General features: G+C 42.3%; 1 protein-coding gene across 1 annotated transcript in view; it reads left to right on the top strand.

Annotated features, from left to right (window-relative positions):
• The window catches only part of MTX2 (metaxin 2), a 337394-nt gene that overhangs the window by 66156 nt on the left and 245000 nt on the right, over positions 1-26238 (top strand). Inside the window, exons 2-3 of the mRNA XM_085645229.1 lie at positions 13346-13393; positions 17644-17690. Of these exons, the coding sequence (XP_085501355.1) occupies positions 13346-13393; positions 17644-17690 (95 nt within the window). The remainder of the gene's footprint in view (positions 1-13345; positions 13394-17643; positions 17691-26238) is intronic.

Below are 26238 nucleotides of genomic sequence, written 5' to 3'. Positions count from 1 at the left end.
AAACTGGAATGGCATGGTGAGCAAAAAAACAATGGATTTAGGCCCAGATCTCTGTACTGGGGTGAATGTATGACATTGTTCTGCATTCTGTCCATCAACTGTTGTTTTTGCATTAGTCAAACCTGCAGCATAATGTGCTCCTCTTCTGCTGAATAATTTCAGTGGCTCTGCTTAAAGCTTCATGGTGGCAAAGATGTATTCCTTTTGAGATGTAATGTAAGGGTGTTATCATCTAAGATATGGAATAGTCGAGACACTTACAAAAATGTCTGCATTAGATACAGTTTGATTACTTATTACTAAAAAGCATATTTTGTAAGAACTTGTTTTACCTCATTCACTGCATCATTTTGCAGCAGTCTTAAAATAACGACTTACATATTTACAGTGCTTTCTGCCACAGACCGGGACCTCATAGCACTATAAACGGGGCCTCTGGAATTATGAGGAAGGAGAAGGCCAAATTCTACAACATGGTTGACAAAATTCTGCAGCAAGCAAAGGGGAATTTTGCTGCATAATGCTGCATATTTTGTGATTGCGTTATTTTGAAATGTTGACACTTGTTAACACTGTCTTGGCTTTTATTGCCCCTCATAAGTACCACATTAACACCCACATATAGCAATAAGCAACAGAAATGTGACCAGTCAACCTTTAGAAAGGGCCTTCCACTGCGAGGTAACATGTGTTGCTGCATTTTTTTACACTTTTGAACCATTTGAGCTAGAAACAATTTTTTTTTTTTAATCTGCAAATTATGCAGCAATTGATGGATTATGTGGCAAATGCGTGAAATCCATAACTATGCGCTGTGAGTGCAGGGTGAGCGTGAGGAGTGAGTTGTCTGAATGCAGGGTGCATTCTCAGACACTTCACGTAAATCAGCATGTTATTGACGGCGGCGTAGGGTTTCAGATATAAGTTAAACTATTGCTATTATTGCATTAATCAGAGATTGAGGGTGGAGGAAGTAAATAATGTGCTGATCCTGTAACAAACTTCCAGTCTTATGATTAGGGTTGCCATCTCATTTTGATGTCGCATATGGCACAAAAATAAACTGTCAAACTAAAGCCGTATTTTCAGCACTTATCTGTGCGTACTTCGATTAGCAAATATAAATAGAAAGCACTTTAATTGTGTTCTAGGGTGGCCTGAATGATTCATGACTGATAATTAAAGGGAACAAAAACAGAAAAGTTACATTACAAATGAATACATACTTTTTTATTTATAACCCTATTTAGTGTCAAGACGAGGTCTTGCAGGCTCTTTAAACAACACGGCTGGCATTTTTCTTTTGGCAACCCTACTTTATATTCCTTTTCATGAAATGCATTCTCACACTAGTAAATGGAAAATACAAATGTAAGGAATAGGCAGAGTGGGGGCCCAGGGCGTACTGGAACCAGAAAAAAAACTAAGCCTTGGTAACCAGTTTACAAAGGTGTGTAAATATCCAAATGGTCTTTAAAGACCTGTGAAAAATTCAGGCGTGCCTGAGATAAGACTCCAGACACTGCCCAGCCAAGCCCACAGCACCACACTCACTGACCTCCGGCCCCACGGCACTCTGATCTCACTTTAAGGGCTTTGGAGTAAATGAAGACATCCAGGAAATGCACATTGTCACACTTCCAGGCAATCTTCATTTACATGTAATTGCAGAGACACTTGCGCTCCCACTCCCCCGCCACACTGTTTGAAGACCTCTGACGTAGAGTGTATTGGCATTAAGTGCAGTGTCATAGAGTGCAGTGATGCAGAGTGGAGTAGAGTACAGTGCCATAAAGTGATTCTGCAAAAGACACACAATTGATGGGCGGAATGCAGAACAAATCAAAACATTCACCTCCAGTCAAGAGATCTGGGTTAAATCCATCATTATGTTGCTCACCATGCGATGATAGATTTAACCCAGATCTCTTGACTGGGGGTGAATGTTTTGATTTGTTCTGCATTCTGTCCATCAATTGTGTGTCTTTTGCTTTCTCGCCCGTAGAGTGATACTGTGCAGAGTAGATTGATGTGGCCTAGACTGGAGTGGTGTAGAGTGCTGTGGAGAAGAGTGTAGTGATGTAGAGTAGAGTGGCTAAATGCATTGGTATAGAGTAGAGTGGTACAGAGTAGAGTGCAGTGATGCAGGGTGCAGTGGCGTAGAGTAGAGTGGAGTGGTATAGAGTGGAGGATTCATGGTGTGTAGCGCACTGCCATTACAGACAACACATTTTCAATAGAAATGATCATAACATTTGCACCGACATACAGTTTTACTAATAAACCTATACAGTGCTCAGACTTGAATGTGTGGAAATTGCATCACCTAGTGTAATGATTGTTTTGATCATATTGAAGTATTTGTTTCAAACACACTTCAGAAATAACAAAATATTGCTTTATTTCTGTTCCTAATTCTGATATATTCTGAATTACACAGTTCATTTAAATGTTATGTGCTAGATTTAAAAAAAAAAAACTCTTTCCTACCCCCAGTATCCAGCAAGATTGTTATATAGATCCCCTCACTTTGAAGTCTGAGGTAGGAAAGTAAAGAAGCACCCTTGGAAGACAGTGCCTGGCCTTTGACCTCGGTCTTTCAATGCACAGCAGATGTGATAAGATAACAAGATTTACTGGCCTGTTTACAGAAAGGGAGCACTCCAAAGGATACTTTAAATAAAGTTTGGCCAAGGAAAGGTACAAACTCAATCTGGACAGCCAAAAACCAATAAATCCAGCAAATGGCAAGCAAGAAAATGTGAGTTACAAACCACATACCCAATGACAAAGAATGCTTTCCTAGGTCAACTTTCTTAATGTCCTCAAGATGTCTTTAGCAAGCTGTATGGTAGGCTGCGACCTAAAAATGGGATAGGCTACTAAGCAGACTGATACATTTACCTATTCCTCTATTACTAAAGAATGTGATAAGGTGAAAAATAAATATTACATTCAAACCAGGAACTTTAAAAAATCCTCTTAAAAAAAAAAATCTAAAACGAAAAGGCGAATCTTGGGGCACGTGTTTCTAAATACAAACAATTGTGAACCGGTGCCTGGTTAGGCCTATGTCCTATAATCTGCTTGTGTAGACACCAGTCCTAATACTACCTCCCAGTAGAGCACCCGTTATTTTCACCACCATTGGGAGCCTTAGTGACCTGATGGAAACACCTAAAATGCATACACATACTGACAGAATGCAAACACTCTGGGATTGGATAAATACAGACCGTGGTAGGTAAGGGAAAAAGTTTAGTTTTCTTTAATCTCATTCAGGAATAGGAATCGCTATTTAAATGATACATATGGAGTAACTACTTACCTAACAACTCAGAAAGCACCTTTGGTCATGCAAGGGGTATATAAAGTGCTATATAAATGCCAATAAAATACAGAACATGGGCGACTTTCTGTTAACACTATTACCATAATATACCAATAGCCTCTATTGCTTTCTTTTATAAACATTTTTGTGTTGAGCCAAAATATAGAAGGCACATCTGGTCCATCTTCTTTACCATTACACACGAGAACTGTCTGAAAAGTCAAGTTCTCATAAGCTAACCCATGGCCTTCCTCCTGGCATGGCCTTCTATTCTGCGTGATTTAATGTAACCTACAGTGAAAATACATAAAAATCAAAATGCAAAAATTCTAATGATTATATATGAAATAATCCTTGGAGTATGATTCGGCAACAGTTGCTGCTCCATGTTATTTTCATTAAAAATTCAGTGATGTGAAAGAAGGCTGGGTTAGCTCTTTTGAGCACTGTGATCACAGAAGAAAATGCCTGTTAAAAGGTGTAGGTCTGCAGATCTTTCCATGTTATTCCGACAGTAACAAATGATGGTAAACTGCCCGGTGTCATAAGGTTGCATGTCATATGAACCGCACACATATCAAGATTGATTGCTGCATTACATATTCCATTCTCGTATGCACATTTAGACTCGCCCCTGTGTCTCAGTCAGGGCATGGTTACGGTTCCACGTGGTTTTAATAATGGTCAGTAAATATTTAGCAGAGAACATGTGCACCATACAGTGTATCTATAAAACAAAGCCATCCTAAGCAGGCCCTTCCAATGCCAGAGTACATCTCGGATTCCACTAGAATAAAAATTACGTATGATATTCCAAAATCGTTCTATTTTTATTTTATAAAAGTTGTTGAGGATGTTTAATGATAATTTAAATATGTTTAAAGCACCCCCGCCACTTGAATCGTATTAATTGGGCTTTAATGGTGCAGGGGCACACGGCTCATCAATGCCAGACACTTCACGATTAATCAGAACAGTCTGACTCTGGAACAGGTCAGTTTATGGTTGGGCCCAAATCTTCTACGGCAACCATCTGTACTTGAAGACCAGCCGAGCCCGTGTGGGCATCTCCCTTATGAAGCAGCTGCTGGAGAGCCTTTTTTGTTAATATACCGAGACCAATTGTGAAATCCCTCTATCCTGTTTGGGAGCGCCTCGGCCCTGCATGCTAGGGTCATTTTATGTAGGGCTGACAGTCAAGGTAATCAACCTTTTTTTCGGTGCTCATACGTATTATCGGGTAGGTTTTGCCATATTTTAAAGTAGCAAAGAATGTCTTTACCTTTCTGTAAATAAAATCTTAAAAACTAAGATAATGGCGTTAGGAAAGTAGTTTTTTTTGATACGGGTGTTTCCAGATCATCAAAAAACGTGTTTGTTTACTGGTAGACAAACTCGTTGGTGGAACAGTCTTGAATTATGGGGTTCGATATTAAGACAAGTGGTCCTAGATGTTGCTGTCTATCTGACAAATAAATCTGTACACTCCTATCTTACAATAAGGGCCGTTTTTCTGCTCCTGAGCCAATCAGCCCACACAGGATTTAGAGGGCACCGCGTGGCCTTCGATCATTTCCTTATATGCCTTTTTTTGGGAATGTCAACCTTGATTCATTCAAAGAGTAAATATTATATTTTCATTTTCTATATTGGTTAATACCACACTTAAGACACCTTTGCACGCTGAAAATTCCAGGTGTTACACAATTTACTGGTGCTCTATTTACTAACCCCGAGAAGGATTTATGTCTGAGTTTACCCTAGTGTACTCAAACTTGGGACCTGCAGATACAACTAATTTAAGTGGTGAGCACCAATGCACTGAGATCTTACCAGCTGCTTGGAAGTGATGTATTTCTTAATGCTTGGGTGTAATGTCCATTGTCCCTTTCTCTGTTGATATCGGCTGTCATCATGGCTCCCAGAATGATGTCCTACCTACAATGGCTCCATTGTAAACAAAATATTACCTTTTATTAGCACTGTACTGTATGGTCTGACTCCTTTACTCACTTCACATGAGCTATGCTGATACAGTAGTCATTTCACTTGCAGCCAGTGTGACCTTTGCCAAAAGTATAGGTTTGCACATAGTGACTGCTCGGACGGGAATGTCTCCTGTGAAGTATACGTGCATGTTTCCCTGCCCTAAATGTCCGACAGCAGGTGTATCTGTTATCTTGATTTTTATTTTGGCTGCATCATGCTCATGCTAATCTCAGCTTTAGCGCATAGGCTGAGGCCTGTCCCTGGCTGTGCGAAGTCCTGGACCTGTCCTCTGACTTGAAGGGACGCACCAAGTGTGCCTCATAATGGACTGAGGACTACTTTCCATGACCTGGGTATAGCACAAAAAGTGGTGGTGGCAACGTTCTCCAGTTTGAAGACGGCTCCAGTGCTACCTGCTGTGAGAAGCATCACTCTACACAGCGGCTGTCTCCATAGAGCAGTCTGATGATAACCTTTGAAAGACAACCACTCCAAACTGGTTCTGACATTGATGACCCTGAATGCAGACCCCCTTTCCAGAACATGCATTTAGTGGAACCCAAACCTCCTATTTTCTTTCAGTTCCAAGTTCATCATGACCAAGTTAGGGAGTGCTAAGCAGAGTGCTCAAAGGACTGCTACGTGACCACAGCTGGTCTCTTCCAGCCAGCCAGTTTCCTAGCTAAAGTGTGCCTTTATGCTCGAGCAGTTGAGGGTCTGTCTAGTTCATAGAAGCTTGCTGAGAGAGAAAATGAGCTTGCCTGGCCCTGCAGGAGCAGATGAGTGTATGACTAGATGGAGGAACACAGAGTCAAGAGCAGAAGTGCTTGCATTTGTCCCAATTGCAGAGCTCTAGCAGGAAGGACCCTGTGACATCAGTCGCAAACGACCTCTACCCCTGCAGTTGTTGTCCATTAGCCCATGCCTACTAGCCTGGCAGGAGGTCTTGATGTGGCTTTCAACGTTTTGTTCTTTTTGGTTCCCATCATATTAGGGCTTATCCATCTGAAAATTCTCCAAGTGTTGTGTGCTTGGTAACAGATAAAAGAGTTATCTAAAGACACGGCAATGGAAGAGAACCAAATGAACTAAGAGTGCTGAGGAGAAAAGAGAATGTTTCATTTTCGACTTGAGAAAAAACTTTGTGAATCAGTAGATTCACTAATGTCTATTATGAGCTAATTTGCCAGCTGTCTATGATACGAGAGAAATGTACCAATGACCACTCTGGGACAGAGCTATAGAGTCCAGGACTCAAAGGCATGACTTGCACCCTGACAATCCTATTATAGCACAGCATCACAGACGTTGATTTGACTTTACTTATCGCTAAGAGTTCTGATGTAGAGGGCCAATATCCCAACAGCTGGAAGGACGGCTACAACAAAGCACCACTATTCACTCTTCTGAGGCATGAATCTCCAATATGTTTGAGGCCGTTGGCCCTAAACATATTGCATTAAATTGCATACATACATTGTCAGAAATGAAGACTACCAATTAAAAGATTAACGCAAAATAAATGTTGGCAAATAAATACTTTATTGGTATTATTAATATTTACTTTCTGGAAGAAGAGGAAAAAAAGTAGATTTCACCCTACCAACCAGTCATGGCTGGTTTAGCGACTTAATGACAAATACATCCCATATACAAATAATTAGGATATCTGCATGCAAATGATTGATTTTGAAATGGCAAAGATTTCGAGATTTAACTTTTTTTTTTTTTTCAAACAATGGCCTGGAAGCTAGCAAATGATACAGGTTTCGAGATAATCTTCTGGAAGACTTTAGTGAATTTGCACTTGTGACTATGCAAAGTGCATTCTAAACCACTGTACATAGTGTATACGTGTGCACAGAGAAATGCCAATGCATTCATGCAGTAGCCCTGATAGTGGAGCATCCACTGGAGTATTAATTCTTGTGTGCAATATTGCCCCATTATAGGGATCTATTGCACGCAAGGAAATATTGAACATGAGTAGATCGATTTATCAGTGCAGGCTCTCTTTTTGTGAATTCATTGCACTTCAGTACTAGCACATGTAGTTTGAAATTAAATGTACAAATGGCTATTCCAATCAGGTCCGATGCGTTTGGGGCCAGAGAATGGTGAAGACATTCTTGAGGTGTAAATATTTTTTACATTTTAGTATGAAAAGACCGCCCCCCTCCTCCCCCCCCACACCATCTCCCATGATTCAGAGTCTTCTTTCCCACCTTCTCATTTGATGGTTTTCCTCCATATTTTTAGGGCTTGCCTACCAAACACCACAACCTGGATGTTTGCAAAAGACCTGTTTTGGGCTTATCAAGACCTTACAGGTTCTGCCTGACCAATTTTTTTTGTAGCTCTGATCTACTAGTTTCTTATTTGATGGCTTTCTCCTGTCTATCCCTTGGAGCATAGCCTCTTTGCCATTTCTTTGAATGTCTGACTTGTATCATTTAACTGCATAAGTTTAGGGACCTTTTTTCCTTTTCGGTTTAGTACTCCATGAGAGTGCAGTGTTTTCCAGCTCTCTCCTTCATGTATTGCCACCCAAAGGGCCACATTGCGATCCCTGTTGCTCTCACATGAATGCTGCTCTCTCCTGTGCACTTCTCTTTCATTCTCTGTATTACTCTCTCCCTCGTGTGTTTCTCCACTATATTGCTCTAATCCTCATTTGCTTCTCGTCCTGCCGCCCGTTTGACTTTACTCGCTCTGACTTGTACTTTCTCCCTCTGTTCATCTCGCTATTGGGTGCTTCTGCCCCCACCTCCTTGCTGCTGTCTTCCCTGTTTGCTGCTTTTCCCCTCCTACATCTCCCAACCCTACACATGGTACTTTTTTACATTTTTGCCCTAAATCAAATTTAATTTTTTCTATTTAGCGATGCAAGTGGAATCTGCCATCTTTATCGGTAAATAAATACGTCTAAAACTAATGGAGCTTTTGCCATTGCACTCTCACATTTCCACACAAACGCATGCACCAGCGGAACAAAGTAACTGTCAGCACTGGTCTTGTCATTGCACCTCTCTTTTTTTTTTTTTTTTTTTTTTTTTTTTTCTGATGCTACACAGCATCCGGAAAATGCATTTAGAATTTAGTACCCCCCCTTGCCTCCCCCCGACGCTAGATCGCTTTGGTTAAGCAAGTAGGTCTTAAAGGCGAGACGTTTTGGCTTTGCCAGTGATTGTTTTCTGTTCATCCCTCCGAAGTAGCATTTCAGTCTCACCATTTTTTGACTGAATGAATTGGATCCATCTACTGTTAATGTCATGACTTTGCATTACATTATATGAGGCACTATTGTCTCTCCCTCTCTTGCTCTCTCTCTCTCCTTGTTCTACTAGTTCCATTTCCTTTCCTGCCCCTGCTTTCTGAATGTAACCAGAATTAGCAAGCCAGCAGGTCTCACCATTGGGGGCTACTGGCTTTGCAAATACTTTTTAGTGAAGAGGAACCGCATCAATAGAAAGAAATGCTTTTTGCTGATGCTGTTTAGTATCTGTGAAAATAGAAACTGCAATGACCTGCCTGATTTTGGCTAACATGTTGTCCTGCAGGCTCGTGCGTGCGTCACTAAGCATACACGCGCACGCATACAGAGTAGTGCAAACGCTGTTTTCTTTTTTTTTTATATTGACTTTTGATGGATTGGTGCCAATTAGATCAGTCAATAAAAAAAGTTGTAAGTGTGTAAAAGTGTTTTTCTGGAGGGCCAGCAGCAATTTGCTACCTGGCCCTGCCCCTGCCCCAAAAATGTATTTAAAAAATAATGGTGGAGGTGAGGGTGGGGCAGTAGAGGAGCGGGTGGCAGTAGTGGGTTCGTGGAAGGCAACAGGGAGCCAGTGAGGCACAAGAGCGAGACAGCAACATGAGGGCTGGCGATAAACACACAAGGAACACAGCAACACAGGGGGTTAAGGAGACAGCAACTTGGAGCCCAGGGGAATATGGGGGAGAGAAGTACATGGGAGAGCATGTATTTTGAGGGGCGGAAGCACAAGAGGCAAGAAACAAAAAGTTGTCCCTAAAAGTGGACAGTGGAAGGCACAAGACAACAAGTTGTGGATGTTAAGGAAGTTATGCTCCTGGGGAGGGGCAAATGTAAGCTGGACAAGGAAAGCCATTAAACAAGAAGCAAACAAATGAGAATGACAAAGAAGCCAGCCTATGGTATGTAATGGATTGTTTCTAAGCCCCTCTAAGCTCTTGGTAAGCTCATAATAGATTTTTTGCAATTTGACAACTTGCACTGCCTGTAGCGTCCTCCACAGCCCGGGAACATGCAAATGATCACGCCACGCACAGAGCTTGGTATTACACATCTTTATTCATCAGCGTGTAACTGTTAACTGAATATTCAACCCACACCCACGCACTTGTGTAATTATTCTACAGAGTTCGTCGGGAATCAAAAGGGCCCCGTCATCTCTAACTCACAAGACACTACATCTCCCCTTTGTTAAACAAAAACTACCAATAATACATCTATACATTACAACTCTTCAATAAGTCGTTTTGGCGTTCGAATCAGTCGTCCAGATCTGGTCATGTGAGGTTGCATAGTTACAGGAGAAGTGTCTGTGACGGGCACTGGTCCAGTCATTGGGCTCTCCAGACGCTCAGGTGGACAAATCTCACTCCTGACATCGGGAGCTGGAGAAGGTCAAGGCAGGTGCCTGAAATGCAAAGGATCTCACGTAATGGACTTTCAAGGATGGTGGGCAGTCACCTTGTGTCCCTTACTAGTCACATCCCTCAGTGGGTCAGCATCCAAAGAAGCATCAGACATGTGTTTCCGTTTCTGTCTGACAATAACTTCATTTGACGTTTGTTAGGCGAGTCACTGGTGCGAAATCGATCAATGTCTATAGATCTCTCATTGGTACATTGTGGCTCTCCCAAACATTAGTAGAATGCGGAGTTGACTTGTATGCATGAAGTGTAGACTGAAGAACTGATTTGAGTTCAAGCTTTTCCAGTGCAGTCCACTGAACGGTCTTCTTGAGGGTGATCATAAATTTCTCAACCACACCATTCGCCTGTAGCCAGAGAGGTGTGTTTTTCTGATGCCTGACATTTAGAGGAGTGAGAAAATCTTTAACTTTTCTACTATTTAAAGATGGGCCTTTGTCAGATTTCAAAATCGAAGAAACACCCCATGTTGCAAAGATACTTTATAATCTCTCAATGACTTTGTCATGAGCTGTTGATGACAGATCTTCCACAAGGGGAAAATGGGAATATTCAACATCAATTACTATTAGATCATGTCCATTGTCTAGGAGTCCCAAAAAATCAATTGCAATCTTCTCCCATGCATGCCTTGGAGGACCAGACATGTTTTACGGATGTGATGTTGTCTTGGAAAAAAAGCAGTTGCACAAATGACATGCCTTTGGTCTTGATGAAAGAGTTGAAAAAGAGTTAGAGACCCACACCTGGTCCTGTAGAACTCGCTCTGTAGCAGCAACTCCACATTGTCCCTCATTAGCCAGTTCAATAACCTTTCTGCGACTCTCGGGTATGACCATTCTCAACCCTTTTCAAATGATACCTTCTGGAGTAACTGAAAGTTCTTCCTGCACATTTTTGAATTTCTGATATTCAAGGATATCATGAAGAGGTCAATTATGTTTTTTCGCCACTATTGGTGTGTAATAATAATGTCTTTGAGTATCAGCAGATCTCTCAGTGCTCGTGGCTGCAATGATTTGTTCCAGCCAAATGGCAGCAGGGGTAACGGACTTCTCAATTAAATTAACGTAGGCATCAGCTGCTTTAGAAGTCGTGCCATGACACTGTATTGTCATACGTGAGAAGTAGTCAGCTGGGTTTTTATCTTTTCCTGGACAATGCACAATCATATAATCCTACTTCTGTAGTCGCAACCTCCTCTTAATACGAGGGGGCATCTTGGCTTTAGAATCGCCCAAAATGGTGCACAATGCTTGGTGATCTGTGAAATGTTTTCCATACATGAACACATGAAAATTTTCATAAGCCCACAGTAAGGCTTTCTTTTTCAGGTTGTGAATAGGCCCGTTTCTTCAATGACAAACTTCAGCTTGCATAAGCCACAATGTGCCTTGGGATGGCCAGTGTGTTGGGCCAGAATAGCTTCCAACCCCACGGGGCATGGATCAACAACAACTTCCGTCTGCAATTTCACATAAAAGTATGCCATTTCAGTTGCATTCTCAATTGCATGCTTGATTTTCTGAAAGCTTTGTTCACATTCACTCGACCATTGAAATGGGACATTTTGTTTTGTTAAGTCTCTTAATGGGACACTTACTGCGGCAAAGTCATTTACCTTGAACAGTAGCTGGCCATACCAAGGAAGGATTTGAGCATAGTTACATCCTGTGGGGGAGAAGGGTATAACAAAGTATGTACTTTATTTGGATCTGGAGTCATTCCCCCATCAGAAACGGTATTACTAAAGAACTTGAGTTCAGTTTGATGAAACTCACTTTGACGCATTGAAAGTGAGACCTGCATCGGCAAGTACACGACACACTTGTGCAAGAGCTTTATCATATTCCTTTTGTGTGGCCCCAAAAACTAGTATGTCACCACTGTAATTGAAAGCATAGGTGACTGGCTGTATTATGCAACAAAGGGCATCCTGAAAAAGTTCTGCAGCTGATGACACTCCGAAACGTAGCCTTTTGTATCTAAATAAACCAACATGATTTGAAAAGGAAGTAATGTACCTGCAATTCTCTTCCAGTTCGAGCTGATGAGATCCTATGTTCAAATCAAGGTGGGAAAAGACTTTGTTTCCATTCAGCTGTGTAATCATGTCAGCAATGTGTGGACCTGGATGTCGTTCTCTTTCAATCGCCATTTTTTGCTTGGCACATATGAACACAGATGCACGTGGCTCCTCCACTGTCCTTTCTCGGCACTACCACTATGGGTGATACCTATTGCGTCGAACCAGTGGATCGCTCAATGGTGGTGTGCTTTAATAATATGTCAAGTTCTTGCTCAACAGCCTCTTGTAAATTAAATGCAATTTGACGATGTCTTTGAGCAACAGTACGGATGTCCTCATTTATGCAAAGGTTCACTTTAATGGTCTTAAGTCTTCCTAGTTCATGAAACAAAGATGGAAACTGATTCAATATCTCATCATGGGCATTGACATTGTAGTTTACATAAATTAGCCCCATGTCGACCTCCTTACCGAAACGGAGTAAACATGCGCTGGATGAAGTGCCTGCCAAGACCTGAATTTACACTTGTACTTTCTTATTTTTAGGCTTCACATTTGCTATGAATGAAGGTGAATGTTATTAAAATAATTACTTAAGACCGTAAGCTTTTATTTTTTAGTTGGCATTGCTGCTTTAAGATAAATTGTTGGTAGATCACTTTTTCAACAATGGGAGAATTGACTAATCCAGAAGAAAAAGGCAACAAAAAATATCCTGGAACATATGCTCGCCCCATCATGTCACTCTTCAATACCTCTTTGTGGGCAGAGTTTTATCTCTGTGGTGCTAAAGCCTAAATGATCCACGGCAGTCTGGTCCAGAGGTCCAGTAACTGGCAGTAGTCCAGACTGTCGGCCTGTCACCAAAACTCTTAATTTATGATGTAGAATTTTCCAAGTAATTTTGTGAGGACAGGAAATATAAAATGGGGATGTATGACATGATGTAAACGCCTGCTGGTGACTCTGCAGCAAAGCCCTGATCATTACTGATTATACATCTAGAGGTTGGTGTTGAGAACTGTATTTGTGCATGGCCCTGTAAGCAGAGCCACTGGAATGTGCGATTCTGATTCTGCAGCTTCTCCCGCATAATTATAGAACTGCTGCACCTGACACATAATCCGTAAGTCGATGGTTGTGAAAAGACACCCATAGCCCTGGTTTGCAGCGTAGTTCTTTCAGAAAATATGCAGAAAACGTTTGGTGTACAATTGTTTCAGTGTCTGTTTTGATGTAACGTTTTCTGAGGTACTGTGCTAAATCATTTGTTAATTAGCAAATTCTTTTTGTTTCCACAGCTGCAGATCCATGGCCTGAAAACGCAGCCCTGTATCAGCCTTTGAAGGGTGAGTACTGTCGACGGCACATAACAAAACACACGGTATCTCTTTGCGCCTGGAGCGTATTTTGCATCCTCTAGCATAATTACCTTTGAAAAGATTGCACATGGCAAGGAGTCATTTTGTCTTAGTTCTCTTTTAGGGTATTTTTGTGATAAATTGGTGTCTGTCAATATAAAACCAACTATTCATGCCCTGCCGAGTCCTCAGTTTATTATTGACTCATTACACTGGTTGCTGTAGGCAGTGCAGAATGATGCGGTTGTAGGCACAGTTGGCGGATTTACTGTACCAATAGCTGAGGCAGCCGGCTTTTGAACTCGGGAGGTATAGTGGGTTCTCAGTATGAGGGAACTCTTAAAATGTGTAGGCGAGGATGGTGCAGGCTCCCTTTAGCAGCTCTTCATATATCATCAGATCATATTAGGGCCCCCATTTGGGGCTCAGCAGGCTGCTACGGTTGTCAGACGGCTGCAAAGTAATGAAGACTAATAGGCCACGGCCCTACTCTTCTAAGCATGGAATTTTTATTGCAGCAAACGTGTCATCTTTCTTTGGTGTGACAGACCTAGACGCAGTGTGTGATATTAGCTGCAAGTAGATTTGATATGATTCCGAATGTTTTTACGTCCAGCTGGAGAAAATCTTGCAGATGCGAATTTGCTTAATTTTTATTAGGAGAGGATCAGGTCACAAAAATATCATAGGGTGTTTTCTTTCCAGGCGGGATTTCTAATTTCATATCACTGATAAAAGAAGACGAATGACCTGCAGCTGCAGGGAAAATGTATTCTGTGTGTGGCTTGCTGGCTCGACCTGCCTTTTATTGTGATTTGTCTCTGGCTGCCTCTGTTCGTCTGTCTTTTCTTGTTTGAAAATATTAGTTTTTTGATCACTGCCTTCATTTTACAAACTCTGCTGTAATGCTTTTGTGTGTGTATGAAAGAGTCTAGGTCAGTCTGTGTCTGGTGTTGGTTATCTGACTGGCTTCACCCTTTCTCTAGTTACTAGTCTGCCTTCCTGGTTGGGTTTGCATTCCTAGCTATACATCTGCCCTGACTGACTAGGCCTCTCTGGTTTTCCTGATTTAAACTTTTTGTCAGCATGGTTGTCTCTGCTTGCATTGGTCTGTCTCCCTTTATGGATCTATTTATGTAGGTCTGCCAGCATGAGCCCTTTTGTGCCTGCTGTATCTGGACAGGGTTAGAACTATGTGGCAAAATCTGTCTCTTTCTCTTGCTCTATTGTGCTTTCATGGGTACTTGTGTTTACTTTTTACTATGGATGGATCGGTGTAGGAAGTACTTCTATAGTGTTGTTTTACATATTGAATTGTCTTATGGAGGAGAGGATGCATAGACCTTGGAAGAGATGCGTTTTTTACTAGGTGATTTATTTGCAGATGGTCCTAGAATGCACATTCCATGGCCACTGTGATTGGATCTTACTCACTTTGAGCTGCAGCATGCTTAGGAGACCCAAGGAATGTATGTGTGTGAGATAAGACAACGTCCGGGGATTTTGTATTTTATTTTGTGGAGGAGTGATTTATGGAACTGCTTTTATGGTACTTGCTGTGCAGCAGCAGGCGGCAGTGTTACTGGAAGCTAGTTTAATAACTGCAGGGTCAGAGGGATGGAGTTTCAGAGCCTTTTTTCATCTACTAGTCTTGATCTGTTTGGGACCATTTGGTGATGTGTGAGTTGGTATTTTGGTATCTGAATTTGGAGCAGATTTGCAATTGAATTCAGGAATTGATGGTTCTCATTGCTGTTACTATTACTGGGTTGTCCCCCGGGGTGGAAGGAATGATGTGTTACTTTAGATGTGTAAGTGGTGAGTGTGTTGACCACAGATTTTGATCAGAGAGCAAGTACCATTTTTCGATTTGACCTAGAGGCCACTTTAGCTTTCTCACCACCTGTTTGTTGTAAAATAAACAAAACATTCAAATATCCATATTCACATACCCACATTACTTGGTCTGTCCAATGGAGTCAGCATCATTGGTCGGTAGATTCTAAAGGCGGTTCCAAGTGGAAACTGAGGGTGGTAAATTCTGTGATGCATGATCTGGTTGTTAGGCGCGAGGGAGAATACATTTTTTGCTGCATCTTACATACTTTTGTGCTACAAATAGATGCTACCATACATGCATTCTCAAAATCTTTGGTAGTCAAGGAATGGGCAGCCCCAAGAGACAAAGGAGAATCCCGTAATTCGAGAAATAAGACACTTGGGGTGCACAATGCGCTACGGGATGATTTGATTAAGTCTAGTGTGAAGGTTTAGATATCCTCCATCCATAAAAAGTGAGATGAATATAGCTTACACAATGGCTGTGGATCATTTAGGATGGAAATAACATAAGGATAAAAACATGTGAATAAAGAACCAGGACATAAGTGATATTCTTCAATCTTCGCTTTTGAGAAACACTGGCAAGATTGGCCTCTAATAGTTTTGTAAGTGTTACATGTTTTAAGTCTTGCAGAAGGTGGGAACAAAATTGAATACCACCGAAACACCGACTTGACTTTGTAGAGCAAGACCACTGTGGATACTATGGACATGATATTCATGATGAAGAGGGGGGTCATATATTGTGGATTGATCTAAATTAATAGGCTCTTAATTCAGATTGCATGTATTTGTTTTGTGTTTGTCAGAGTGTGAGTCGTGTTCAAATATTGTTATGAATAAATGTATTGTGATATTGTGCCTATAAAAATGTCTTTCTGAATCTAGTTTTTGGTTGTCTTGTCTGACTGGCTTTGTCTGTTGCATGTTCTGTCAGACTGAATAACAGCTGAGGTGCCGATTCCGATCCGGGTTGGAAAGCACTCTGACCGAGTCGGATCCGGAGTGTGTCCCGACTGAGCCGGACCCCTACAGTCCGACCGACCTAGCACGATGTGCTTGTATGCTGTCGGACTCGGTTCGGTCGGACTCCCATAGAAGTCAATGAGAGCCAGTTGTTCGACTTGTACATGCGCTCCCATTGACTGAATGGGTACGTCTCAAACAAGTGCGCCCCCTACAGTGGGTACGCGTCGGTGCCGTACATGCCTCTGTGGGGGAGACCCATGGGTCTCCCCCTGTGTGCGAGTCTTACGGCTGCGGGTGTATGTGGGGGTCCGACGCGGACCCACAAAGTCCTACTCCGGGAGATTTTGCGAGCCGGACGCTCCGACTCTGTCGAGCTGTCTGATTCGAGCATCGTACTAGTTTGGTCGAGAATCGTCTCCATTGTGCGCGTTAGTTTGCGTGCGACCGTGTCGGACGGATCGGGTCGGAGCCGGGAACGAGTCGGTCGGAGAATTCGCGCGTCTTCGCATCGTACTTCGTCGCCCGGACCCGTGTACAGATCGGTTGGAAAAGAAGCATCGGAATCGGATCCGCTACGGCCGAACCCAATTCGGTGCCCTTCCGACCGAGATCGGAATCGGCCACAGAGTGTCAGGTCTTTCTTTTATATAACTGTCATTATTTTCTTCTCTGTTCCTTTGTATTCTACGATCTGGATGTCTTACTGACTGGAATTGGCTCTCTTTCTAGATTAGCTGCATCTGTGCAGCCTGGTCTGTTTTTCCTGGGTCTTTTTTGCCTGATTTCCTTTTAGAACATTGTCTTTCTGTTGGGTCTGTTTTCTGGGAGTGTATTTGGAACTTCATCTAATGTGTTGGCCCAAGATGGCTAGGTCTCTCTGTGTCTCGTTCTGTGATAAGCATTCTGAAAAGGCCTTCGCTTCTTGTATGATTTGGCTATGTAAGATTGCTGGGTATCTGTCCAGCTAAGTTTGCCTGAATTGCTGGCTTTTTCAGTCTGTCTTGTTGATGGACCTGTGTTTTGTAACATGTATTGCTTGTCCTGCAAGGTAAGTTTGCCTATTACTATGGCTAAATCCGTGAACCAACACACTTGCTGTACCGGTTACTGTGCCTGCCTCACTAGATGCAACTGTGTGTGTGTGTGTGTGTGTGTGTGTGTGTGTGTCTGTCTGTCTGTCTGTCTGTCTGTCTTTGTCGAGGTGTGTTTTGCCAGCCAATGCTTTCATTGTTTAATCTACCTGGACTAACCTCTGGTCTTACTTGTTGTTCTGTTGGAGAGGGCTCCCTTTCTCTTTAGCAGATTGCTCCTTTTTTATGTTTAAATTCTTGCTTTTTTGCAACTTGATATTTGACTAAATATTTGTTTGGCAGAAATCATATTTTTTGCTTGGTGCAAATGTCAGATTTTTCCTTTTTCCCCTTTAGGTGACCAGATTTTGTTGTCTGACAATGCATCCTCTCTTGCTGTGCAGGTAACACATTATTGAATAATAAAGTGTTTATTGTGTTAAAATGTAACATTTTTGCCAATTTTATCATCATAATTAAAGGCTGTTAAATGTTTCACCTGTTGTATGACTGGATTATGAAAATGTTTTTGGTGTGCACAGAATATTTTCTGTGCTGTGAGTGCAAATAAATATGGGTTTGTAGAACGTTACTCAGCCATTTTACAGTTGCATGTGTTGTACTCTTTCCTGCCACCTAGAAATATACTGTAAGTTCTCTGGTGGTACTTAGAACTTGGATGTGTGCTCATTCTCTCGCAGTCCTTTGCAGTGTTGCCAAATAACACGTTTGAGACCTTGCTTTTTACTGCCTTTTTATTTCTGAATATAGACAGCTTTCGTTTTCTAGAAGACAATAGGTCAACAGTTCTTTAATAATTACAAAAGTAAGTACATAAAAATAGGTAATTATATATATGACTATAATATTAAGTTAACAAGCAGAGAGAGGGCTTTGCGACAGCCCTGCTTCAGCCATTGGCTTTGTTGTGTTTTCCATAGTTTGCCCGTGCTTTGATTGGCTGTCCATCAAGTCCATAGCAGCCTGTGGATGGTTACATTGTCCCATGAGAGTTTCCATTAGGTTTTGGTGATGACCCTTAAGTAGACCATTGCTCAGATTGTAGATGTAGCATGACGTGTAGCTTGTAATTGAAAGCCAGTGTGTGTTCCTTTATTATTTATTTTGTGGTCATGCCAACATTTAAGTGTTGGTTGACGTATTTTTAAGGAAATGTATACTGTCTGGATGTCTGCATTAGCCTTTCATAATAACACACTACTAATCGCCATTGTGAGTTTATCTATATTGCTTTGCTGTCACGGGAATATGTAGGATTTATGGCTTTTCGGCTCACAAAGTAAAGACGTAGATGCACTTCCACTTTCCTATAGAGGCAACAGAAGTATCGTCTGTCAAAAGTATCTACAATGCAATATTTTGCTGGGTATGCCTATGCAATCTGCTAATGCAGTCTGATATCAAAGGGTCGTACTCCCAGCTTCCAGGTTGTTGTAGCTCAAGATGTTGCTCTGTTATGGGATTTTCTTTCTAGTACTAGTGTGGGAAAACACAAACCAGATTCGCAAATCTATTACCAAACAAATTGACGTTCATTATTTAGATGGATTGATATTTAATTTTTGGCAAGTGCCAGACTGAAATCGCTAAAAGCAAACCCCCATCTGCTCCTAGCAGTACATCCAGTGAGCCTTATACCTTCTGGTCGGTTGAGAAGCGTTCTATCTGGATACTTAAAATATCTGCGCCATTTGCGAGACCGTCAACAGGAGTAGGGGAGTCACTCTTATTAATTGAGGGCATGACGTGTATTTGTATAGCACATGTCCCTTGGGATATCTTGGCACTGATTTTAAATGGGGCAGCACAGGTGCTTTAATAATCGGCCTCAACCTTCGAAGTAAACTTGCCATTTGTGTCTACCCATCAGTAGCAAGCAACCATGCAAATTTTTATAGCTGCCTATGAGCTTCCACATTCCTCTCACCATAGAAGCTAAACGGGTCCCTGTTCCTCTCATCTACAGTCCTTAATTCTACCACTTACTCGTCATAGGTTCCATCGTCCTTTGCGTATGTTCTTTCACAGTATAAGCTTCATCGCCTTACTCACGTCTTTCATTACAGAGTTCATATTTTTTCTCCTCCACTCTCTCACCATAGTCTCCATGCCCCTCAAGCTACTACACAGAATACAGGTTTCATGCTTTGCTGTTTTGCCTACAACTCACTGCATGTTCTGTGCCCTTTTCTCCACTCTCTACAGGCTTCATGTCGCTTCTACTCCTCTCTTCTCAACCCCCAAATTGTTACATTGTAGTCTCATTGAGTGCTTTAAACCCCTTGCCGTCTACTCTTTCAACATAGGCTACCTGCGTTTCTTTATCCCCTTTGTGAGTTGTGCTTGGCTAACAGAAATCTTATCAGCAGCTGCTGCCTTTCGCCAATCCACTTTACTTCCTGTATTCCAAGAGCCCTGCTATTTGCCCCTACAGCAACCACAGCCCCGACTGTGTGCTCTAAATGACTGGTATTGGTCAAGGAAGGAACACAGATATGCTTAATAATGCAAAAAGTGCGGAGATGACAAAATATATAGTAAGGCAAAATATCTGTTTATGCCTTTTGACAATGGCATCCCCAAAATCCTATTTGAAAGTAATTTAATGCTGGTGCAGGAGGTTCGCCATCAGCAGGAACAGGCCAAGCATCATGGCAGAAGACCTATTTCTATGACAAAACAACCAGGTGACAGGAAGGTGGAAAAAGCAGTACAGTCCGTGCTCTTCAGGGTGGAAGAAAACAGCATAGGGGACAGGCCAAATGCAAAAACGGCAGATGGACTGGTCATGCAAGACAAAGTCAATACAGAACCACCCTGGGCAGACCAGTGATGAGTGGCTATTCCAGCAGCCTACTTGCTACATTAGTGAGGGCATGGCCATGGGACAAATATCTGACCGTGAAGCCCACCTGAAAGTGTTGTGCAAGATAAAGGGAGAAAGGCCACACCAGCTATGCACTGGTGAAAGTTAGGACCAGCATGCAGGATGAAGGCACGTGGGAGAGCAGGCAGTGTAGGGGTCAGTTCGAGAGACTTACGAGGTGATCCTATGGCTACATTGAGGGATGGCTAGAGGGAGGCGGCGTCTGGCATAGGGCATCGTGATAGGGGTGAACTGGAAAATGCAGCGTAGAGAGCAGGGGCGGATATAAAATGGGAAGCAAGACAAAAAAAGGTCTGCAGCTAAGGTGCAGGGTCTAAAAGTTTCGGAGGTTAAAGAATCCTGGGACAAAGGGAGAGCAAGTGGCTGAACCATGCCACAAAGAGAGACAAGCACCATTGCTAGGTAAAATCTGCAAACTGGCAAGATTTCACAGTAGGTCACGGCTCATTGCTAACAACTGGTGTGATATGCAGGTGTTGGTTCAAATCCTGACCAGGATCCGCCTTCCAGCATACAAGTTCAATAAATGGAGTACCTTAAAATTGAGCAACAGTAATATCTGTTATTTATAATGTCTTAGCAACAGACAGAAGTGTGGTAGGAATGTCTTTATTAAAAACACTGTAAGTGAGGATTGGATTGAGGCAAAGGAAAAGTCGACAGAGAAGGCATGACCTGGGGGACCTCAGTGAAAAGGGATGTGAAGTGTGACGGGCCTGGGAAGAAATACCAGAGAACGTGGGCGAAACCAGACCGCCTAAATAAAAAGGCTCGGAGTGATGAAGATCAGATGATATCGGGACAGAGAGAGCAGGCTACTAGACTAGGACACAAAGGGAGAGACAGGAGTTCTTGCCTGTACCTCACAAAGTGATCGGGAAAAGTCAGAAGGCAGAAGCTGCGAACTAGCAAGGTGAGTCAGTGGATTTTGGTTCTACACTGACAACTGGTGTGATCTGCGTGCCATGATTCAAGTCCTGGGAAGGCAGACTCCCTGGCATCCTTGGAGAGTAATACATGGGTTGCCGTTAAATTGAGGAACAGTGACATGTTCCTGCTTTGAAACAATAGATGTTCTGTCCAAAGTGCTGTGGTGAAAGCAAGTTATTAGTAATTGTGGAGACCTCGAGGAAGGCAAGGATGGTGCAGTACTAGGGAGAGAATAGTGTTGTGGCTCGTGACCATGTAGCAAAATAGACACTGATGACAGACTTAATAGCAGGGAGAACAGAGACCGATGGTGGTTGCAGTGGATTCACAGAGTGGAAACGTGTGGTACCTGGGTTGCAGGCTATAGCGATGAAGTACTGTACAGGAATGCAAGGAGTGGAGCACAGAGGGTGCTAGGAAGAGTGATAGACAGAATTGTAGAACAGGAGTTGAGGTACTAAGCAGGAAGTGAGCAGCAGGAGGAAAGAATGTGGGGGCAAGAAGGGACTACGATACGAAACAAACTGGAAGGCATCAAGGGACATACACAAAGAGATGATGGACGGAGCGCTGAAGCTTTTCAGACACCCACCCCAGTCACAGAACTGGGTTGAATCCATCACCGTTCTTTAGCTCACTTCGTCACCCCAGTTCAGACACAGCTATATGCAAATCAGTGTTGACCCTGTTTCTCATGGGAACAGTGCAGCCCGAACTGCCAAGCCAGGTTTTCCCTGGACCGGAAACAAGCATCCTGGGATCGGTTTTGGGGTAACACCGCAAATCAGTCAGGCTAGCCTGAGGGGGGCGAGCAAAAAGTAGGCATCTGTAAGAAGAGTATGGGCTCCCTTTACTTTGCAAGCGGTCAGTGGTCGGTTCATTCCTGGCAGAAAGAGCAATCTGGGATAACCCTCATTATTCTGGTTTATAAAAGCATCCTCCAACCCTAACGGCAGAATGCCAACACACTGGCAGGCTGAAGAGTGCAGGTTAAACGGGGAACACAACAAAAAGGGCCCCAGAAACATAAACCCCATAACTTCCACGTCATCAAGGCAAATCCCACTGAAATGAAGACCCAAGCAATAGTCTTGAGCACAATCACGTGAAGGAACAGACACCCTTGGCTCGATCATTCCCAGCGAAAACACCAAACTCCGCAATCTGAAATTGAAAATGTAGCTCTTCCAGCAATTAAATAAATCCCTGCATATGTTGTGTACATTCACTGTAAATTGCAGATCCTAGTACATGACTATGATATATAATGCAGACTTTTGCTACTCGATGCAGCGTTAATTATAGGTGATTATTTAGCAAGAGCTATTATGAAAGCAATGTGTGTGCCCAGGGTGCTGTGCAGGTAATAGCTAACAATGATTACATGCAAAGCCCAACACTTATAGCTGCTGAGGTTTATGATCCCATAGTGCAGGGCCATATTTGTTTTATTATTAGAGCTGTGGACACAGTGGACCAGCGCATAGATGGCACCAGACGCATATGATGTCAGTATCTTTATATCTATACATACCTAGTCAAAAGCAGTGGCGTAGCCAGTGTGTCATGGGCCTTAGTGCAAGGAAGAAATTGTTACCCAGGCCACTGTTTCAACTATGAAATACAGCAATAATCATAGTTCAGTGGGTCTCCCTGCTGCACCAATGGAAGCTATGTCCCTGCAGCTTGGCATAGCTGGCAGTGTGGTAATTCTATGCTTTAAAACACAGCTAGAAAAGCAGACATTTGTGAGGAGCAGATCTAGAGTGATGATGATGTTGTACAGTGCCTTAAATAAATAGGAGCTGCTATCCACCTAGAACTTGAGAGCTCCTCAGGGTACCCTCATTACTCCTTTGCATAATTTATGCAGCACTCTTAACCTGAAAGGGCATTGTTTCAGGAGGTGTGTGTGTGTGTGATATATATATATATATTCCGACACATGCTCGGAGTTGTCAGCTGCTTTTTATTTTCAAAATTCAAGCGCTCGAGTTTGATGTTGATTGAAACGCTAGGCAGACGCGTTTCAGCCCATCTGCTTTCCTCAGTGCCATGTTCCATCAAGTTATTGTTGTTCCACCTGGGGGCTGGTTTACAAGGAGTCATAGTCCACTCTGATTGGCGTTGAGTGTTGACCCCGCCTCCCCAGTCACTTTAGCGCTGCTCCCACCTGATCCATGCCGGGTTTTCATGCACTCCATAGAGTGAAAAATACAGTGAATATTCACTCGTAAAGCCAAGTGGTTTCCCAGTCCTGCTGGCAGTGGTTTACACTTTTTCCCGGCATCTTATAAGAGGGTTCAATAAAGGAAAAAAGTCCCATCTGGCAAACACCTTACGCAGCAAACTGCTGCATCCTCTCTCCCCGTCTGGCATTCCAACTCAGGTGAGTGTCCTTTCCATACGGGGGTGCCGCGCTGTAGTTATATACAGTACCAAGTTTTAGCAAGTCGTTGTTTAATTCATTTTTAAATTTGATATGCAGAGTGTAAATAAAGGACTTTAGCAGTCTTTGTTGCACATTATATCCATCCAACCCTATTCATATATTAAATTGAACAGTGCCATTTTTCTCTCATCAATAAGACTATTGTGGATGTCACGGAAGCTGTCTGTGATGTAGCTGGCACATCTCCATTGCTATCAAACCGCGAGCCCTCATCCATCCATAGTAATATATTTCCATGGTTCTCCAATCATTCACATTTTCAATTAGCCTGCCTTTCCTATCCAGGTTCTTACCCATTTCCACTGCAGCGTTCAATCTGCTCATATCTCTCATCCATTCTATCTCCTGAAGCATCTCCCCATTCATTTATCCAATCTCTAGTCTCTATCTAGCTAACCTAAGAGCTAACAATGTTTTTTTTACCTAATCTAATTTTTTGTTGATACAGACACATTTTCCGTTAAGCATGCCACTTGTGTGTGTTTCAGTTGCAGCTCGCCATGGTTCGCAAATATCTCAGTCATTTTGGTCTACGTTCCTGCAATTCTTGGACATTCCCAAATAAAGTGAAAGAATTCTGCATTATCTCCTGAAAAAATTCAGTCAAGTATTTCTCTTTCCACGGTTTATTTTATTTTAACACCATTTGGGTGATTATATGTCCAGTATAGCATATATAACTTACTCAGTGAGAAGCTTTCATTTTTAGAAGCCACATATATACTCTAATGGACTTTACCCATTCCGGACTTGAATCTCGCAGTCCTTCCGCTACATCACTAGTTGACTTCCTTTTTTTTACCTCTCTGTATTCTTCTTTAAAGTTGTGACATCCTACCATTCCCCATATCCATGCCAAGATTATAAATAAGGTTTTGGCACTTAATGGACTTCAGAAAACCCACTCCAGGAATTCCTAGCTGCTTTCAGCAGTTTCCCATATTGAAGAAATTGTGAGGAGTTTCTCCTAAAATGAGTCTGTGCCTCTTCAAAGGTTATAAAAAATACCATTCTTCTGTAGGTACCTAATTTGGAAGCACTTGGCCTGTTTCCATTCAACTGAATGTATCACACTTGAGGCTCTACAAAATTCCCTTTGTCCTGATAACTGCGCCCCAGCAGCAGATGAAGTCTTCATCCCAGTGCTCTGGTATGATGAGTCCACTGCACTGATGCCTGCCTAGTTAACCATGAACCTTTCCATCCTCCTCGTGATGTGTGAATCGAGAATCCTCCAGGCACGTTTCCTAAACTATACTTGGTAGGTCATTATTTATCCAACCATCAGTATTCTCCAAACCAACCTGTCGCATTTTTGAGTTGAGCTGCTAAATGATTAATTTCCGTATTGGGCATATGCAGGCCCTCTGTTCTTTTCTGCTCATGTAGATTTATCAACTTATCTGCGTATAGTGGTTTGATATGTTCACTATTTTTTATATTATTCTTATTGCCTGTCATAGCCTCTCCAACACAACATGCCTGTGACTCTTTTGCTAACACAAACACAGAAGTGGAGACAAGGGACTGTCCTGGTGTGTACCTCTTCCGAACTACCAATTAGTACATAATGTAACATTAGTCTTGACTCTGTTCTGGTATACAACTGTATCCAGAAATGTTGCACTGAAGTTCAGATGTTCAAGTACCTGAAACAAGTACTCCCGGCATATAGCCACCTTTCCTATCCCACTGAACAGCCTTTTAAGGTTGTATGCATCTTCTTTAACCATAATCCCATTCTGATTAGTATATGTCAGACAATCCAGCTTCAGTGTAATGCAGCCCGCCTGTTTTAGCCCTAGAGTCTCACTACCCATATTTAATATTGAATGAGTTCTGTGCAATTTGTAATCTGAGGGGTCTGACATTATCTTCAAGATCATCTCTGTGCATGCTTCAATATGTGATTCCACGTGTATTCTGGACCAGCCTCTTCTAAAACAGCAAGCAGTTTATCCATCATCAGGATTTTGTACAATTCTGCAGTTAGTACAGAAACCCCAAGTGTATTTCCCATGTTTAGAGTTTCTGTGGCTTAACTATTCCCTTATCACACCCCCTCTAGATCTTCCTTCTGCTTCTGTTAGCCACTGGATGCTACGTCTTCCTTCGGTCACCATTCAGGAATAGAGTCTCCGTGTGTGAATCTAATTCTTTTAGATATTGAAACATATACTGCATTTTTCACCCTCTTGCATTTAAATCAAAATACCAGGATTATTCCTAAATTGTTAATGGGTTTTTACATTTTAGAAGTCACTGTAACAACTCCTTCTCAAAGTTGGAGCTGCCCATACATCATCATCTGGTATTTCTCATTAAGTGTCCTGCAGAGTGGTTCAGTGTCCTGTAAAAGGTCAGCCAGGAGAGGGTTTGAGACCTGCATACACTTCTCGAGCCTCACAACTTTTTTCTTACTCTCTCATGGGTGTTTTTCCATGACTCTGGTTGTTAGCCACTCTACTCAGTGCAGAGCCCTTTATAATAACCTTAATATCTTTCCCACTCAAAAATATTGTCAATAACTATCATTACAGACTTCCATTCAGTGGTCATCCTGAGAGAGAACACGTGAGACAACACTTATTTGGCACCAGAGCCAAATGGTTGACACAAATACTTCCAAACCGCGAGCTGCAATAACATATACTATAGAAAT

The sequence above is a fragment of the Triturus cristatus genome, chromosome 3_1, assembly GCF_964204655.1.
Source record: "Triturus cristatus chromosome 3_1, aTriCri1.1, whole genome shotgun sequence".
NCBI classification, from domain to species: domain Eukaryota; kingdom Metazoa; phylum Chordata; class Amphibia; order Caudata; family Salamandridae; genus Triturus; species Triturus cristatus.
Note: the sequence above shows the minus strand (reverse complement) of the source record. Positions and strands in the feature narration are given on the sequence as shown.